Source organism: Daktulosphaira vitifoliae, unplaced genomic scaffold, assembly GCF_025091365.1.
Source record: "Daktulosphaira vitifoliae isolate Bord-2020 unplaced genomic scaffold, ASM2509136v1 Scaffold_5, whole genome shotgun sequence".
In the NCBI taxonomy this organism is placed as follows: Eukaryota; Metazoa; Arthropoda; class Insecta; order Hemiptera; family Phylloxeridae; genus Daktulosphaira; species Daktulosphaira vitifoliae.
In genome coordinates, this window is record NW_026099576.1 from 6,648,225 (window position 1) to 6,668,450 (window position 20,226).

At 25.7% G+C, this 20,226-nt stretch overlaps 1 protein-coding gene across 1 annotated transcript in view; it reads left to right on the forward strand.

The window, feature by feature from the left end:
* Nucleotides 1-1,591: 1,591 nt before the first annotated feature.
* LOC126908527 (uncharacterized) overlaps nucleotides 1,592-20,226 on the forward strand; it is a 45,938-nt gene continuing 27,303 nt past the window's right edge. Inside the window, exons 1-2 of the mRNA XM_050690689.1 lie at nucleotides 1,592-2,465; nucleotides 5,044-5,840. Of these exons, the coding sequence (XP_050546646.1) occupies nucleotides 1,618-2,465; nucleotides 5,044-5,840 (1,645 nt within the window). The 5' untranslated portion in view covers nucleotides 1,592-1,617. The remainder of the gene's footprint in view (nucleotides 2,466-5,043; nucleotides 5,841-20,226) is intronic.

A 20,226-nucleotide genomic window follows, 5' to 3' on the forward strand; every position in this document is an offset into this window, starting at 1 on the left:
TAACATAGTTTCTTACTAATAAAACCAGGATTAATACAATTTATTGAATTATTAATAGTAGAATAACAAAGATGACAAAAATGATTTATATCCTTCCTCTCGGAAGGAACTATTTCTAAAAGTGACTACTAATCAATTTATGATAGAATCGGGTGTATTATAATATGCTAAACAGTGTGTGTTTGTTAAATGTTTATTCAAATTATTTTCTAGAAAAGGATCATGTCCTAAGAATATAATGTATAATTATTCCATGTTATGGTAATGAAGAGTATATTATGACAGTTTGTTCCTTTAGTAGCGCGAGGACCGAGTTTCAAGATTTTAATTTTACCACAAATAACCAAACTTATGCCTCATGCTAAATTACCTAACACGGTACGAGAGCGTTAAAAGCATTTGGCCTTAGCTGATCCGAGATTTGATGATGTGTCATCAGTTGATATGTTGATCGGTACTGATTTGTATCCACTTTTATCAACACAAAAAGTGGATATAATACACAGTCCAGATTTACCTTCAGTACTCATTTGGTTTGGGTTATTTTCGTTACAAGGGTTATCCGAATCGTCATTTAAATCGAAGCTAGCAATTGAAGACACAACACAAAAATTTTTTCCTTTGAAGAATCGTCCGTGAATATAATACCCACAGCTGAGGAAAAGATTAGCCAGAGGTCAACCAATGACATCACTGTTCCGCGATGCAAAACAAAAGACGATACATTAACTCAATATTTCGTAAGAATTTGTTAGATGACTCATGGGAGCAGTCGATATTATANATTTGTTAGATGAGTCATGGGAGCAGTCGATATTATAACAAAGGAAAAAGGACATACATGATCACGGTTCATATAGTATGATGGCTTTGAATAGTGTACAAAATGTTCAAAGACAATTGGAAAGTCTAGTGCGAGACAAGCGTAAACGAAAACGGCGCATAGTAGTCAATCGTGTCATATAACTCTGTACAAAACCAATCTTTCAAGTATCTTATTCCTTTCTTTTTTTCCATAATGTTGAAATATAATAAGGTATAAAAGAATAATTAAAGATTAACTAATAACTAACAAATCAAGAAATAAATGAAACTTGAAAATAATTTTTAAAAATACAATATTTATTATTATATAAAATATATAAATTATTATTTTTTGAAAAATACAATGGTTAGCGCACAAAAGATAATCTTGAAGAAAACTAAATTTTATTCTTTGGAAAAAAATTTGAAAATTTTGTAAATAAGATCTTATAAATGATTGTGTGTCAATTAAATGTGATACGAAAATATACTGCTTCTAAAGTGTTTAAAATTAAAAAAATATTCTTTATTAAATAGTATTAAAATTTAATAATACAATTTTTTTAAATTAATCAATTTTTAGTCCATGATTTGCCTATTTTTTATTTATTTAACCTAAAAAATTTTATTCGAAGTGTTAGTCTTACGCATATTAAATAATAAATAATTGTATATTGACGCTTAATAAATTACATTTTATCTTAATATGGAAATGGTATTTTTAGGTATGAATATTACAATAAATAATAAAAAAAAATTGTTATATTAATTCATTTCATAGCATAGTAGCACTAATTGTATACATTTATCGATATGAATCTTGAACTATTTGTTTTAAAATTGACTTTAATTTATTACAATATCACCTATGTAGAATGTAAAATTGAAGAAACATCATACTTAAATTATTTAATTGAAATAGGTGATCATTTGTGTATTCAAAATGGATGGAAATCTATGGGAAACTTACACTTGAAACATGATTCCATTGGATTTTTAAGTGTCCAAGATTTAGTAGCGCAAAAACTCAACGAAAAAAATTTGATCAGTGTTTTTTATAATATTATTGATATTTTAAACTACAGATATAGCGAAGTACTTTCAACATTTGTAGAATTATTAAATATTGTTGTTGATATATGTGTACACTTTTTAGACGCTAATGTGTTGGAAAACTTTAAAAATTGTACAATATTACTAGTAAAAATAATAAACAATTCATTGACAATGTTTGATAATATATACAATGCTATGACATTTATAAGTTATATGGACTTTAAACTTGTGTTTCCCGAGTTAAAAACTAACCCAATCACAATAGTTCATGACATTTATGAGATAAAAAATCATATATATTTTAAAAAAATCCAATCCGAGTATCATCATGTTGATTATCAAGTATTTATAGAAACTAAAGAATTCATTGGTGATGTATTTAAAATTGCAAATAACTGTTTCGAGAAAAATAAATCTATTATAAATACTGGTGAAAAAATTGATCTCAAAACTGAATGTGAAACAGAATATTTGACACACAACAGAGATTTCTCGGAGTTTATACAATTCATGTGTAATAAGATGAATTCATTTTACACTGAAACAATTAAAATTAATTACGAGGATCTTGGATTTATTCAGTTGATAAATCCAACAAATAATAAGTAAGTATAACCTAATTTTATATAACTTAAAATTAAATACGATATTTATGAATTTTTAGCTTCGATGCGAAGCTGAAAAGGTATTGGTTTTACTATAATGTTTTTTTTTTTTTTTTTTTTTTGTGACTGTTACCACTTTTTCTCAGCTCTCACCGAACGGATTTCTTTCAACGATACGTCAAAAGATCACAAATCGTAACTAGTCGAAGACATTACCCTTAAAAATTGTAAAAAAATTCCCTCGTTCCCCGTAAATGGTGGAATCCTCCAAAAAAATTACAAATTTAAAAATCGCTAATTTTCAAAGATTTTTCAATTTTTTTTATTAAAAGCTGCCGTAACTTTTTCAAAAATGAACATAACAATATAATTTTTTTTTATAGATGCTTGATGTTTTTACCTATCATTTGGTATACTGTTTTTATAAATCTGACCCTTTACCTGCCCACATGGGGGGATTTAATATAACAACTTTTTCACAAAAATTAACTTTTGAAAATGTTCCGGAAGGTCTGACAATTTTATNTAACTTTTGAAAATGTTCCGGAGGTCTGACAATTTTATATATATATTAAATTAAAGCTTATGTAATATACTTTAATTTGAAATAAAAAAAATTTGACCTCTGGACTTGTCTTCATGGTGAATACGGCTACCAAATGCTATTTTTGTGTGAAATTTCTCGATTTTATTTTTTATATTTGTAACTTTATAATGCTATAACTTATTGAAAAGTGTATGGATCAACAAAATTTTTTTATGAGAAATAATATTTTTTAATAATCCCTTTTTCATTCGACATACTTTATCTTAATCAAGATATTAATAAGGAACTAGCAGATCATGTAGCTTTTGGAATAATACACCAATTTTTTTAAAATTAAACACAATCTAAAGATTTGCATCGAAGCGTTTATTTTTGATAGTGATTTTAATCATTGTCAGATATCATTATACTTGATCCAACTATGCCACGTCACCACTGTGCCGCGACCCCCCTGTGCTGGGTTTTTATTAGTGTTATAATTTCAAATATGAAACATATCACTGCTTTTTATGTAAAAAGGCATAAGAGTTAATTCCATTTTCTTAAGGATGTAAAAAAATCAATTTTATGTTTATTAATTTTACTAAGTTCTACAAATTACAATCCAATGCAATTAAATCCATTACCTATTATAATATAATTGATATAAATATACAAAAAGATATCTTGATAATTTAATTCAAGCGTATCTCAGAAAACTATAATATATGCATTTTATTCTTTAAAATTTAAAAACTAGAATAAAGTACGATTCAAATACTACTTTTATTCCTTTGAAATAAATGTTTTATTAGATCTATTCTAATGAATTGTCTATTTTGAAAAAATAATAAAGAAAAGCACAAGAATGGGGTATTGTAGATAGGTTAAAGTATATATATATATAAGTTATAAGTACATTTGAAATAATTAATAGTAAATTGTTAAATTATCTTTAATTTTATTAACAATGTGAATCAAACATGACACGTGAGAAACAAAGACATTCTTATAAAATTATTAAACTACTAATTAATACATAATGAAAACAGATATAGTGATAGTTATAAAAAAACGTATAGAATACAATTATTAGAATTATTATAATTCCAATTAACTTTTAGCTTCGATGCGAAGCTGAGAATGTATTAGTTTTACTGTGATGTGTTTTTTTTTGTGTCTGTTATCACATTTTCTCTGCACTCATCGAACAAATTTTTTTCAACTATATGTCAAAAGATCACAAATTTTATTTAGTCGAAGACATTACCCTAAAAAGGGAAAACATTTCCCTTGTTCACCGTAAATGGGGGAATTTTTGACATTTTTTTCAATTTTTTTTTACTTAAAACTGCCATAAAAAGAGAAATAATAATTATATCTCTCTTTCATTTGACATACATTGTTTTAATCGGGATATAAATTAGGAAATAGCAGATCATGTAGCTTTTGGAATAATCAATTAATTTTTTCAAATTAAACACTATCTACAGATTTGCATGGAAGCATCTTTTATTATAGTGATTTTAATCAATGTCCGATATCATTATATTTGACCCAACTATACCACGTCACCACTGTGCCGCGACCCCACTTTTCTGGGTTTTTTTATGAAATTTTATTTTAGACTATATGTTGTAAAGGTACAGCACTACAAAAGCTTTTTACTTTTTACATATAATTATTTTAGCAATAACTGTACTAATGAACATCATAATGAATAATCATTATTGTAGTAAATTATTTGTAAACAAATTTTATAGCGATCACATTTAAAATAAGAGTCATATTTTTCAAGAGAAATACAAAATTCTAGAAAATTAAAACTCTTTTTGAGCTACCTTAGAGCTGATCAATGTAAACTAAATTTTAGAGAACGTATTTTTCTCAACTCAGACTTAAATAGAGGGGTAAGGCTGTCAATTTTATTAGTCTTGATATCATTATTACCTTTGGTTGTAGTATCCTTAATGAATCATAGTGTATATATATATATATATAATACTTGCTATTTTAAAATAATTTAACTAATATATTTGAATTTTTGTATAGGTTTAAACCTCCGATTGACGAATCTATTAATCAAGAACTTGGAATCATGACACTCAATACTTTATTTAGTGAAGGTAATTGGGATTCATTTGGCAAAATAAAAATTCTATTTGATAATTTAATAGTAAGTGCCACAACTGTGATAAGAGACCTGGTGACAGATCATAATTTTCATCTTAAAAAATTTTACTTCACACAAATGTTGAGGTGTAGACTTCTTGATGTACTTTTAATGTACAATACGTCATTAACTGCTTTAAGTGGAATGTGTAGAAGTCATAAAGAATTAAACGAGTATCTGAAATGTATAATATATCTCTTTGACACAATTAATAATACAGTAAAAATGTTTGATTATATGCTGACTATTATGGAAAAAATAAAATTATCAACATTATGGCTACCCGAAAAATTATGTCCTAGCTTACGTTTAATTTTTAACTTAATATATAATTATGTAATTGAACTTAAAACTAATGATGTAATACGAAATATGTTTATAAACAAACCTGAAGTAAATATTGAAAATTTAGCTAATGATTACATGGTAAGTTTTCAGAAAGCAAGATATAAGTTTTTCAATAATCTACGTAATTTAAAAAGTCAAAACAAATATAACTGTTATTCAGAAGGTTTAATAGTTAATAAGGAACATCTGGACATTAAATTTTCTAACGCTGAACTTATTATTAATACAACAATGGCAACTGACTCATTTGTCACCAAATATGAATTACTTTCGAAATATTTATATGAATTTTGTGAAAACTTTGTTAAAACTGATTACATAGATACAGGTTTTCATAAAATACATCAACATTATTTTTGGCAATGGCCATAGTCCGTTTTTTTTTTTGTTAAATTGAGGCATAACATTTAAGTAATCAAAACTTGTATTTTATGTTAAATTAAAGTTATTTCTAAATATGAGTAAGATCTCTTCTATTAATATAAGCTTTATATAATATTAGGTAATCATTTGAGGAAGCACAAAAACAATAATTGAATTTATTTTTTAACCATCATACATTATATATATTTATTTTTTTATTATATTTTTATTTATTTATAAGATAACACCCTCGAAGGGCAATGTAGTACAGGTTGTAATATAATAATATAAATACAATTTTAAAAAATTAACAATATACAGTGATACATTTATAAAATTAAGGTGAACAATAATTAGATATTAAGTATAAAAATAATATAAATTAGAAGTAATGAATTATTATGAATATAACATTAAATATTTGTGTTAGAATGATTATTATTTGTTATTACACATTTTAATTTGTTAGGACAATCATTAAAAAAATCAAAGTTGGAAATATTATTACAAGACATTAACATACGGTTTAATGGGCTATATTTAATGAAATTATTTTTCCCTAGAATAGTAAAAAATAATTGTTGAGATCGGGTATTATAAGCTGGTATTTTAAAACAAATTTGTTCAAGTAGCTCTGGGCAGATAATTTTATTATTTAATAGTTTGTATATAAATGTTAAATCAATAAATAGACGTCTTGATTCTAAGGTTGGGATTTGACATTTGATTGCAACATCATTGATTGATTTACCTACGATACCTATTTTGTGAGCTATCATTCGAAAGAAGCGTCTTTGAATTTTTTCTATTTTATTTTTGTGGCCGGCTTGAGTTGGGTTCCAAATAATAGAGCCGAATTCAAGTGTAGATCTAACAAGAGCTGTGTATAAGGTAATTAAACAATTGGGGTCGTTAAATTCAGAGCAATTTCTCTTTATAAATCCTAAATTCCAAATAGCTTTATTATATATTATGTTAATGTGTTCAGAAAAATTTAGATCATCTGACAGTATTACACCTAAATCTCGAATATGGGAAACTTTTGGTAGTTTGTAATCACCAATATTATAGTCAGAAGGTATTCTTACTTTGCGACGACAAAATGAAATAAATGAGCTTTTAGAACTATTTATCTCTAAGCCATTTAATGAACACCATTGAAATAGACTATTCAAGTCAATTTGTAAATGATTTATGTCATCTATAGAATTAATAGTGGTATATAATTTTAAATCATCTGCAAATAATAAGAACTTACAATATTTAAATATTGGGAAAATATCGTTTTAAAAAAATCAAAAATAACAAGGGAGACAAATGACCCCCTTGGGGTACTCCAGATGATACAATAAATTCATTGGAAATTTTATTATTTATTTTTACCATTTGAGTTCGATCAATAAGATAAGAAGATAGCCATGATAAAATTGGATCACCAAAGTCAAAGTTGGATAGTTTTTTTATAAGAATTAAGTGGTCAACCGTATCAAATGCTTTTTTTANATAAGAATTGAGTGGTCAACCGTATCAAATGCTTTTTTTATATCTGTATATATTACGTCTACTTGACCACCAGAGCCAACTGTGTTAGCTAAAAAGTTGAAAAATGTTAATAAATTTGTATCAATTGATTTATTTTTGCGAAATCCACGTTGTTCATTTATTAAAGTGTTTTTCAATATATCTGATAGTTTGGGCTCTATGAGTTTTTCAAAAAGTTTAGGTAGAACACTTAACTTAGAAATAGGTCTATAGTTATTGATAATCGATCGATCTCCGGTTTTCCAAATTGGTAATACATAACTAGATTTCCATGAATTTGGAAAAACGCCTGTTTTTAGAGATAAAGAGAATAGTTTGTGTACTGGGTAAGCTAAGGAATAACGACATAAATTTAAAAACAAAGCAGGGATAGAATCAGGGCCAGACGTTGCGTCTAGTTTTAGTTGTGATAATCCATCAAACACATCACTAATGGAAAGTGAACAATAATTAATATCTACTAAATTAATTCTGTTCGATGAGATGTTTTGATTAATAACAGAATTGTTTTTATTATAAACTGATGAGAAGTAAGATCTAAACATGTTTTCGATTGATAAGCTATTATCAGACACTGTATTATTATAATGCATCACGTTAGGAATAGTGTTGTCAGATTTGAATTTTTTTATATAGCTCCAAAAATATTTCGGATTGAGAGATAATTGATTTTGTGTGTAGATTAGATGATTACGGTAACATTCTTTCATTAGTAATTTACATTTCTTTCTGGCATCGGAAAATAATCGATAGTCATTTGGATCATTTGAAATTTTAAATTTTACGTGAAGAGATTTTTTTGAAAAAATACATTGTTTTAGTTCGGTATTAAACCATATAGGAAATTTTGGTTTTTTTTTATTTGTAAATTTAGGTACATGTTTGTTTATAATTTCATATAGTATATTGTAAAATGAATTTATATTTTTATTTATGCATTTTTTGTTTAATAGGTAATCCCAGTTAATTTTGTTTAATTCATAACAAATTAACGAATAGTTAGCTATCTTAAAATTAAAGCCAGTGGTATGGGTAGAATTAATATTTACATTAGAACTGTTTAATTCGAAGACTGTTTTTAAAGCTGGATGGTAATTATCAATTGGGACTAAGATGTCGTTAGTTATAGTTACTGTGGCGTTAGAAATATTACTAAAAATCAGATCTAAAAGTGATCCAGAGTTATTGAAGTTGTTGTTATATTGACGAAAATCATTTAATTGGCAACAATCAAAAATTACATCGGCTTTATCGGAATGTACTCCATTAAATACTAGGCCATCACTATCATTACTGAACGGAACATTCGGTAAATTATAGTCACCTGTAAGAATAACTTTTACATTAGGGCTATTAGATAAGATTTCTTCAATTGCTTCAACGTGTTTATTATAGGTAGATAACGGGCTGTTTGGGGGAATGTAACAAGCTCCTATTATTAGGTTAAAAGTATGGTTTAGTTTTAATTGAATGAAGACATGTTCGATATCGGATAGTGTATTAGACAATCTACTCATAACAAATTTATTTTTTCTTATACCAATTAAAACGCCGCCACCTCATAGATGTGTACTAGTTATGGAACATCTGTCCCTACGAAATAAAATATAATCATGTAAACCTAATTCTGGGTCTAAAATATTTTCATTAAGCCATGTTTCTACTAAAATAATACAATCATAATTTAATAATGAAATATTACGTTTAAGTTCCGGTAACTTAGTTCTTAATCCTCTAACATTTTGATAATATAATTTAAATTGTTTATTAGTTTGATTTACATACTTTGAATAATTTACAATGGATGGATATGACCTTCGAGAGGAAATTAGTTTTTTTTGGCTAATTGAGGAGATCTGTTGATGTATTTTATGAACCAGTTTGCTTCGCCTGTATTTTGTTTTTGGATTAACTCATTGCGTAAGTTTTTCATGTACTCTCGTTGCATATTTGTCAAATCTTGGTTGATCCATATGCCTTGCCATTGAGTTTGGTTTCGTAATCGATTTTTAGCTTTGAGGACGGTAGTAACATCTTCTAGTGATGATAGTTTAATTAATATTGGACGTGGTTTAGAATTAAAATTTCCCAGCCGTTTACTTTTGGTAACTGTAATATTTACATTCAAGGTTTTTAATAAATCGTTCACTAAATGGTCCGTATTATCGGAATTTTCCTCGAGTTTGTCGGGTACATTAAATATTAATATATTTTTATTTCGACGGAGTCTATCAAGTTTTTCGTTAACAGAGTTGTAGGCTGATGGGTGTGTATTTAATGAAAATTTTTCTAAGTCGGAGATTTTATTTTTTAGTGAATCGAGTTCCAATTGTAAGTTTGAATTATGTTTTTTAAGGTTGGTAACTTCGGAGTTTAAATTGTTGATGGTATCTTTAAAAGATTTAATAGACGATTCCATTGAAATTAATTTTGTATTTATGCTTTTTAAACCTGAATCTTGTGAAGTAATTAAGTTCCAAACATCTTCTAATGTTATTTTTTTTGTGATAGAGTTTGAATTCGATGAATTTTGTAATTTTTTGATAGGAGTATCCTGTTTTGTTTTGTTATTGGACGAATTATCAGACATAATTAAAAATATTGTGGTTGAAAATTGATTATAAAAATTTTATTTATTATATATTAAGAGAAAAAAACGTTAAATGCACGCACACACGTCTTACTCGGATAAAAGCCGGTACTGTATTGTATATATATATATATATATATAATATACATTCTGCATAAAATACATCATTTATTATAACTGCCTTAAAAGTTTTTAATTCTAAAATATGTTTCGTTAAGTATATAGCTAATTTTGGAATAAATTTTGTTATTTGTATATTATGTCAAAATAACCAAACGTAAATTCATCAAAATCACTTTACACACAATAGAAAAATCATTATTAAAATCAAAAATATAATTTTTTTAGTTCTTAACAAAATATCTTTGATTGGTTTAAAAAAAGTTAAATTTAATTGACAAAAAGTACGTCATAATTTCAATAATAATATAATAAAATTTTAATTTTAACACTCTGGTATTAATAATATCAATGAAATTGTANAATAATATAATAAAATTTTAATTTTAACACTCTGGTATTAATAATATTAATAAAATTGTATTATGAAGTTAAAAGCAATAATGTTTAATAATAATATAGAATTTAACATAAAAGATTATAAATTAAAATTTTGTGTTGATGTATTAGAGTATAATAAATCAATACAAATATTCATTAGCATCTAATAATAATTAGATGCTAATGAAACTAAATAAATCATAAGAGTAAAAAATTGTCTTTTTTGAAATAATTACTAACAGTTGATGTTGGATCTAGAAATTTATGACAAAGTAATTTACTTTTAATTATCGTAAAATACTCGTCACTACCATAACATGGGATATTCATATTCTTAGAATATAATCTTTTTCAAACAAAAAAAATTAAATAATAATTTAAGAGAAATAGTTAACAAACGCATACTGTTTAGTTATATTGTAATACACACGATTCAATCATAAATAAATTAATAGACACTTTTAAAATCCGTCCTACCGAAAAAAAAATTTTTAATTATTTTTGTCATATTTTTATTCTAATTTTAATAATTAAATGCTTTGTATCCACCCTAATCTTAAGGGTAAAAAAAGACTACATTCATGTTATATTAAATGTCAAAATGATTTATATACTATTCATATGTAATAATTTCAATATTTTATGGTTACTTACTAATAAACAGTAATATTGTAATGAGACAATGATGATTTTTGGGGGTATAAAATATTTTAAAAAGGCAGAAAAACCCTTACTCTAGTCTGTTCTAATCGAGCTCTAGACAACATTACCCGAACATTGTGATCATTATTGTCGAAACTTTTGAATAAAAACAGTTATAGAGGAGATTCTTATTTTTCTAAAAAGTGCTTTCTAAATTTAATGATCCATAATAACTGTTCAACTTGATAGATAAACTCCAAAGTAAACCAAAAAGTACTTATACTTGTTATATTTTCAATTTTTTAGTTAAATTTAGAATGTATTTTCAATTAAACTCCAATAAATATATCACTATGATGGTGGAGCTAAAATAAAATAGAATGGATTATATATTCTCTCAAAATATAGAGGTGCTAAATCTTAATAAGTATCCTCAATTTTGTCAGTGGAAATATTTTAATGACTTTTTTCATAAAGTTCATAAAGCATAATTAGTTAAAAATAAGTAATTTTTGTATGTTTTATTAACTTTAACAACATAAATTAATGCAAATTTCTAGGATTTCCTATGAAATGACTATAATTTTAATTATTTTAGATGTACATAAATCCAAACTCTAATTATGACTAACGGCAAACATTATAATGAATTAAATATTTTTAAATAACCATAAAAACAATATTATTTACTTATTTTATCAAATTTATAATTTATAACACTACTCTTATATAATTATTTCTTAATTTTATTTCTAATTTTACACTTTTAAGGTGATAATAGACATTTTTTTGACTTATAAGTAGTATTTATTTCTTAACTTTTGAGTGATTAAATATTTAATTTGGTCTATCTCTTATATCTATAAACAAGGCAGNTTAAATATTTAATTTGGTCTATCTCTTATACCTATAAATAAGGCAGTGAATTTAATACAATAAAAAAGTGTTAAATATGTTCTTAAAATGTGCACTTTAAATTTCCAAAAAAAGTCACTAAAAATTAAAATAAATAAATAATTTATTATTATTCTTATTGAAATTGAAATTTTTATATTATCAATCTAATAGCCGATATTATTTAACTATGGCTGAATACCGCTATGCTCAGAGATTACTGTTGTCCTTGTATCATATCGAAAGAAACGATTGCCAGTTGCCTTTGCAATTATAATTAAATTTAGCACCTCGTAGCTCAACTTATCAGAATATTCAGATGTTAAATTCATGATCAATAAATGATTCAAGAGGACGTCAACCTCTACAATAATTGTCGCCATTAATTGATCAAGTGTTTCGACCATCGCTATTAATTGAGGTACAGCAAACGCGTCCGCATTGCTGGAGACTGCTAGAACATAATTCAAACGAATTTTATTTACATAAGTCTTCCGTTTAATTTCATATTGACATCTCAACCACTGGGCTTATGCTAAATTATCTTCCAACGTCATAATGACCAATTAAGACTAATAAAAGGACGCGATATTAGTCAAAAACCGACACTAACGATTTTATTAATAAAAAAAAAAAAAATGATCACACAGANTATTTCAGGTACTTACCAGTTAGGTCATTTGTAATATCTCTATAGAGAAACTTTAAACGCTAAGAAGAAAAAATACAAAATGTCTATCTCACATAATGGTACTAAACGCGAAATAAATATAAAATATTTACCAACAATTTATAAGTAGACTATATAACAAAAAGTTATTAATCTATAAATAATGAACTAAATTTAATACAAATTAATAGCTTCTAATAATTAAGTACTTATTAGTCTTATAAAACACTATAATTACATTAAATGACAAATAAATATAACCTAACCAGGGTCTGCTAATCAAAATATTGAACAAAGCCGGGAATGAAGGCCAAAGGAATCCGGAACCTGTTTACACAAGCGGGTACTCAATCGGCTCGAAAAAGGAATAAATGGGTTTTATTGGTTGTAATTGCTTAACATAAAATACGTAGAATAAAGGAAGAAAACGAGTGAAAATAATAAATGAACTTAACAAGTATGTTTAGACGGCAGCTAAATATAATGACATAAATAATAGGGATATAACAACTGTCACATTAGTAAATTAAGTACCCATAAAATAACTAACAAAATTACATGATTTAACATATTGAAATCTGATTTATGCAGTTGAGTTGATTATCTGTGCCTTAATCCACTGACTGCTACGTTGAAAAGCACGTGGTCCCGATAGTAATTTACAGTTTAGATCGATATCTTGTTGATCCGGCCAATGTTATTCCATGCATGAATTGTTATTGACCTAACTTTTTCAATAGTAATTATCCGGAATTATTCGTATTACAATTAGCCACAACATAACCGATACTACCATTTTAATGTACGTAAGACGAAAAAAAATATATAGTGTTCAGTATTGTTACGTCGCTATTTAGGCGTTGAGCCTAAATGCCTGTTAACATTATTCTAAGGAACCAACGGAGGATCGCTGGCTAGACTATATTTACGTTAGGTACTGAGGTTTCCTATTTAATTTATATTCCCTTAGAGGAACTACGAAGGGTCGCACTACAATATATAAATATATATAACACACTTAGTTAACAACGATATAATTATTTATTAAGTAAAGATATATTAAATAAAGAGTACAACCTGCTGGACACCTAGAGATGATAATAATCCAATAGGGAGCTGACACACACTCTTTACGTGGTAGGTAATTTAAGTTAATTAATTAAGTACGACACGTCTTTGTTTCTCGATACACATATTCAAAGTGCCCAAAGAATGACATCAAAGTCAAGTATCTTATAAAAATATATTAGCGAGCTCGTTAAAAATGTATTTTAAGTGATTGCTCATTTTCTTTTGTAAATTTTGAAGTAAGTTAAAGTCAGTGCAGAAAAATATATACAGGCATTTAAACAAAATATTTAAAAATGGATAAATAAAGCAAAGCTTGTATTCAAAAGTCGTAATCAAAACGGAACAAGTCTAATGGTTCAAAAGAAATAATTTTATCTAAAAAAAAAAAACGAATTTTTCAAAATGCTTATGAAATCCGTTGTTAGATGCATATACCCATTTAATAGAATTAATAATAAGAATTTTCATTAATTTGTGGAGACTTGCATTAATAAAAAAATATTTAACGAATGTACGTTACGTATAATATTATGTACATAATATTAACATAGAAATTAAAAACAAACGAAGAAATAATGTAACTAAGCGTAAAGTATGGGTGTCAATGAACAGAGCAATATAGAGACACGTGTATATTGCCAATGTTCTAATTGAAACACTAGAAATTGACTAGCCTGGACAAGTGAATTTGATAAACTCTAAGATTCTGAAAAAGCAATTCATTAAACAATTGCAAAACTGTTTGATCATCACTTTATTTTATTAGCTATAGTAATCTATGCATTATACTCACATTTATGTAACTAGTTTGGCTCATTATATGACCAGAGTAACTGAATAAAGAAGATTTTATTATACAAAAGTAGACTAACTTATTGACAGACTAAAACAATTTTTTATTAAATGTCCAGCTCCTGTTTTATTATATTTAAGTAATGTAAATATTACCGCCAGCGTTGATTTTAACTCTCTAGGGTATGTAGTTAATAGCTGTATCGTATAAATGCGAATATTTTGCAGCAATAAAATTTTTTTTTGTCGCGACATTTAATCATAATGATGCTGTTAAAATCGACACGCTCTTTCAGTAGAATTAGTGGAGACGACTATTTAGTTATCAATGAAAACCGACGCTTACATTTCCAGAACTATGTGAATCAATTAAAATTCATCTAAATTAATTATATTACTGATAATATTTTATTATTCTACAACTCGAGCGTTCTTGAACCTGCACACATTTATAACGTTTACTGCTTAAAGTACAAGACAATCCGGATGCGAGGTTGACTGTTGTATATTCTACTATTCCCGATTACAGTTATACTCATACGTTTCTTATTATGTAATGAATCAATAAAAACTCATTATAATAAGTTTTTATCAATGCACAAATATTTTAATCCACGTGAGATTGTAGCACTGACAGAAAATTAGTAATTAATTTAATTCAGTTCACATGGTTGCGTTAAAGCTTTTAATGCGTATCGATCAACAAAAAAACCCAGAACAGGGGGGTCGCGGCACAGTAGTGACGTGGCATAAATGGATCAAGTATAATGATATCTGACAGTAATTAAAATCACTATAAAAAAAAAACGCTTCGATGCAAATCGGTAGATAGTGTTTAATTATAAAAAATTGATGGACTATTCCCAAAAAGCTACATGATCTCCTATTTCCTTATTTATATCCTGATTACAAGTTTTATGATTTATAAGTGTAATATATGAATATTATGTATAGTTATAATTGATAATAAACAATCTGTGACTGTGACAGCAATGTCATAAAAAACCAATTAGCTACCTATATTTGTAATCCCTAGTGTATTATACCTGTATATTTACTCCAAAATTTTAAACTTTAAATGATTATATCTAATAAACGAATTAAGTTATATTAAAAATTCAAATGCCATTTACTATTAAATTAAAAACTCAAACATTTTATTAAATTTAAAATATGTGTTACCATTTAAAAAAACAAAGTTGACCCCTTACAAGGCATAAGGGATGAACTTAAAAAGTATTACATAGTTAAAAATTCAAGAATAACGTGTAACTAAAGATAATAAAAAAAAAAAAATGTTTAAATTATTATTATTCTGTAAGTAATTGAGTGGGTTATGATAAAAAAAACATCCTGTATAAAGGTAAATGGCTTTATTAAAAAAAAAAGAAAGTCGAATAAAAGAGGGATATAAATATTATTTCTCATAAAATATTGTATTGATCCATACACTTTTCAATAAGTTATAGCATTATAAAATTATAAATGTAAAATATAAAATCAATTATTTTCATAAAAAATAGCATTTAGTAACTATTTTCACCATGAAAACAAAATAAAATCTGAAATTGTTTTTCATAGTAAAGTACATTACATAAGCTTTAATTTAAGGTATATATAAAAGTGTCAGTATTTTTGAAACACTTTAAAAAGTTAAGTTGAAAAAGTTGTGGTTTTGAATCCCTCCTGTGGGCTGGTAAAGAGTCCAATTTATAAAAAAAATATACAAAATGACAGGTAAAGATATTATGCATCTATAAACAAATATATTTATTGATATAATCATTATTAAAAAAACGGTAGCACAGTGGGGTCAAGGCACAGTGTAGACAAGGCATAGATGAGACAAGTATAGATGATATTTGACAGTGATTAAAATCATTATCATAAGAAACGCTTCAATGCAAATCGGTAGATAGTGTTTCCTTTAGAGAAATTGGTGAAATATTTTAAAAGCAACATCAACTCTTATTTCTTTGATTATAACCTAACTAGTAGTTCTTTGATTTTAAAATATAATATATGAATAAATACTAATTATAATTATTTAATTTAGTATGCANAGTAGTTCTTTGATTTTAAAATATAATATATGAATAAATACTAATTATAATTATTAAATTTAGTATGAAATTGATATTCAATAATTTAATATTGTAATTTAAACGGAGAAATTATAAAAATAATAAAGAAGTTGTATTTTGCTTTATTTTTACGTGTATAAAAATTTAAAGGGCTTGATACAATAAATTTCAATAAAAACTGTTTGTTACTATAAATAAATGCACTGAACTACAAGGAACTTTCATCAGTAACAAAAATATACCATTCTAAATCAACTTTTCGCGATGTTATCAAATCTGCAATTAGACTTTTTTTATCACTTATAAGTTTTAATATTATTAAAAATTAGTATTTACATATAAAAAATTCGCATCGAAGCTAAAAAATTGGCTATTTAAGCTAACTCAAATTTAAAAATTACTTTTTCGACTTTAAAAAAGTAAAAAAAATGTAATAAGTTTAATTTCTTTGAACTTTATTCTATGTCGATTAAATTATATAATATTCATGAAAGTCAATATATTCTCCTAATAAGATATTTTAAAATAAAATAAAATACAAAACTTAGAATTTTAATAGAAAAATAGCATATTTTTGAATACGGTAGCCATTTGCGCATAGAATATAGGTCGTCGGGACAAATTTTTTTTNCTCCTAATAAGATATTTTAAAATAAAATAAAATACAAAACTTAGAATTTTAATAGAAAAATAGCATATTTTTGAATACGGTAGTTATTTGCGCATAGAATATAGGTCGTCGGGACAAATTTTTTTTTTTCATTTTTTTAGTACATAAAATAAGCTTTAATTTGATATATGTTTAAAGGACGCAGTATTTCCGGAACATTTTCAAAAATTAAGTTGAAAAAGTTAGTTTTTATAAAAAAGTTGCTATTTTAAATCCCCCCCAATGAGCAGGTTAAGTATTAGATTTTTAAAAAAATGATATAAAATGAATGGGAACTATCTAAGGTTTTAGTATAAAAAAAATTATGTTGATTTGTTTATTTTTCAAAAAGTTATGGAAGTTTTAAGAAAAAAAGTGAAAAAAATGAGAAAATTTACGGATTTTTAAATTTGTAATTTTTTTGGATATTTCCCCCATTTGCGGGGAACGAGGGAAAATTTTTCAATTTTTAAGGTAATGTCTTCAACTGGATACGATTTGTGATCTTTTGACGTATTGTTGAAAGAAATCGGTCCAGTCAGAGCTGAGAAAAAGTGGCAAGAGTCATAAAAAAATAAAAAAAACACATCATGGTAAAATTAATACCTTCTCAGCTTCGCATCGAAGCTAAAAAATTATGGCAGTTTTAAGCAAAAAAAAATTCAAAGCTAAAATATGTTCAGATGACTTATCTTCTATGAGCAAACGGCTGCCGTAGTTAAAAAAATGCTATTTTCGTGTTACAATTTTTTATTTAAAATTTTCAAATTTAAATTGCTATAACTTTTTGTCTATCATATTATGAAGTTTAAAATAGGGTTATCCGTTTCAAACAATTATACTGCAGAACTTTTATACCTGTAGGGGTGAAAGCAATTATTTAACTACAAATTACGTAGTTTTTTGAACCTAATATTTTTCATCTTTACAAAAATGTACAATAATCAATAGTTTTTGAAAAATTAGTGTTTACCAGATTTATTTCACTCTGTAAATTACTTTTAAATAAGCAGATATTTCAGTATTATTTTTCGTGGCCTAAAAATTGCTGCTAAAATGAGGTTATCTTCTACGTTAACTTATTCTTTTACTTCGACTATAATATAAAAAATAATTTTTTTTAAATATTTATTTAAAAAAATTATAATACTTTCACAAAATCTCAGGGAATCCCATTTTTTTACCATTTCCCTAAGAGTTCCAACTATTAGTCTACCAATAAGTTAGATACTACTGACATTGTAACAAATCTCTATAAATATTGTATATTATACTGTAAAAATATATTTTGAAATAGGTTGAATCCCAAAAGTAAATAATAAAAATTGAAGTCAAATAAAAGTTATTTTATTTATATTTGTTCTAGGATTCTAAATGGAACTTATTTTTAATTAAATGTTAAAAAACAGCGTGAATCTATGCAATCTATTATAGTTAAAATATTCTTTTTATTCTAATTCGAAAATTATATTAAAGATGCCAGTAATATTTATCAATAATTTTTAATTATTTACATATAATTGTAATTAAATTACATTATATATTAAAACATATTGTTTCATTAAAGAAAAATTACTATTTTATTGAATATATAATACATTGTTAAAAACATCGTTTATTTTCAATTAATTAATTATAATTTAATATTTTTTACCTATTAGAAGTATGCATTTTATTTGTGCAATCCTTATTTTATGTTCATTTTCAAAAAAATGTGTAACCCACGAAATGTATCGATTAAATATTCAAATAGTATATGATTGTTGCATGGACAATGCAAGACTAATGGAATTGGTGTTACACGAAAGGTCAATTTACACCGCACCTGAGATAATGAATGAGACTGATCAGAGCAAGTACAATGATCGTTTGGATATTAATGAGCCAGTTGATTTCAGTAAACCATACAGTGGCTCTGCTCCTATTGGCCAATACCAAGTAACAGCAGTTGAAGGGAAAACGTTGTTAGCCATCATTATTGAAACATTTAGTGTAGGAAATTATTTCGAAAGTATGGTTTGGCTAAGAAATGTCATCGAAAGTATTGGAATTTCAGCAATGATTCATTATTGTGAAATAATTAAGAAAGCTATAACAAAAACAATTGTAGACGCAAAAACTATATTTACACGAGATTTAACCTTTTTTTCCGAGTTAAAGAAAAAGTTTATGACCTATTATTTACGCACTGAACCTATAGAAATTTTAGAAGGTATTTTAATGACTTGCTTAAAAAATGAAATGAATGCACGTAATAAACAATTGTATGCTGAAATGCTCGATGACTTCATGATTCGCTATAAAAATTGTACAGGATTAATTGACACTCCATTTCGAACATTTGAAACAATAGAACATGGTAATCTTTTAAGAGCAGAAATTAAGAAAACATTAAGTTGGACTATAAATTTACTGTTTCCATTCGCTCAGATTAACTTACAGTACGTATAACTTGTTGAACACAATTAAAATGTTTGTGTTAGACTTAATTTTTTGTTTAAATTTAATTTTGTGTTTATGTATAAAAACAAATGTATTAAATAAAATTATAAATCACAAATAATTGTAAGTTCATTTTTGAAATAATTAAAATTAATTATAACATACAATTAACTATAAATTATATGTAAAATAAAATAATATTTCTATGAAAATCATGATGTCATATTTACACTAATTCAAATTTTTTTTGTTCGTTTATGTGTGCATGTTATTTTATGAAATTTGAAAATCGAAATAAAATATAGGTTATGCGTATTTATATGTATAAAATTTTTTTTATATTATTGCACAATTTAGATTAATTCAGTAATCGACATTAATAGCAATATCATCTCATGCATTCAAATAATATTAAATAGTTCAATTTTTATATGATATTTATTTATAATTTTTTCTCGGGTATTAAGTTCCTAA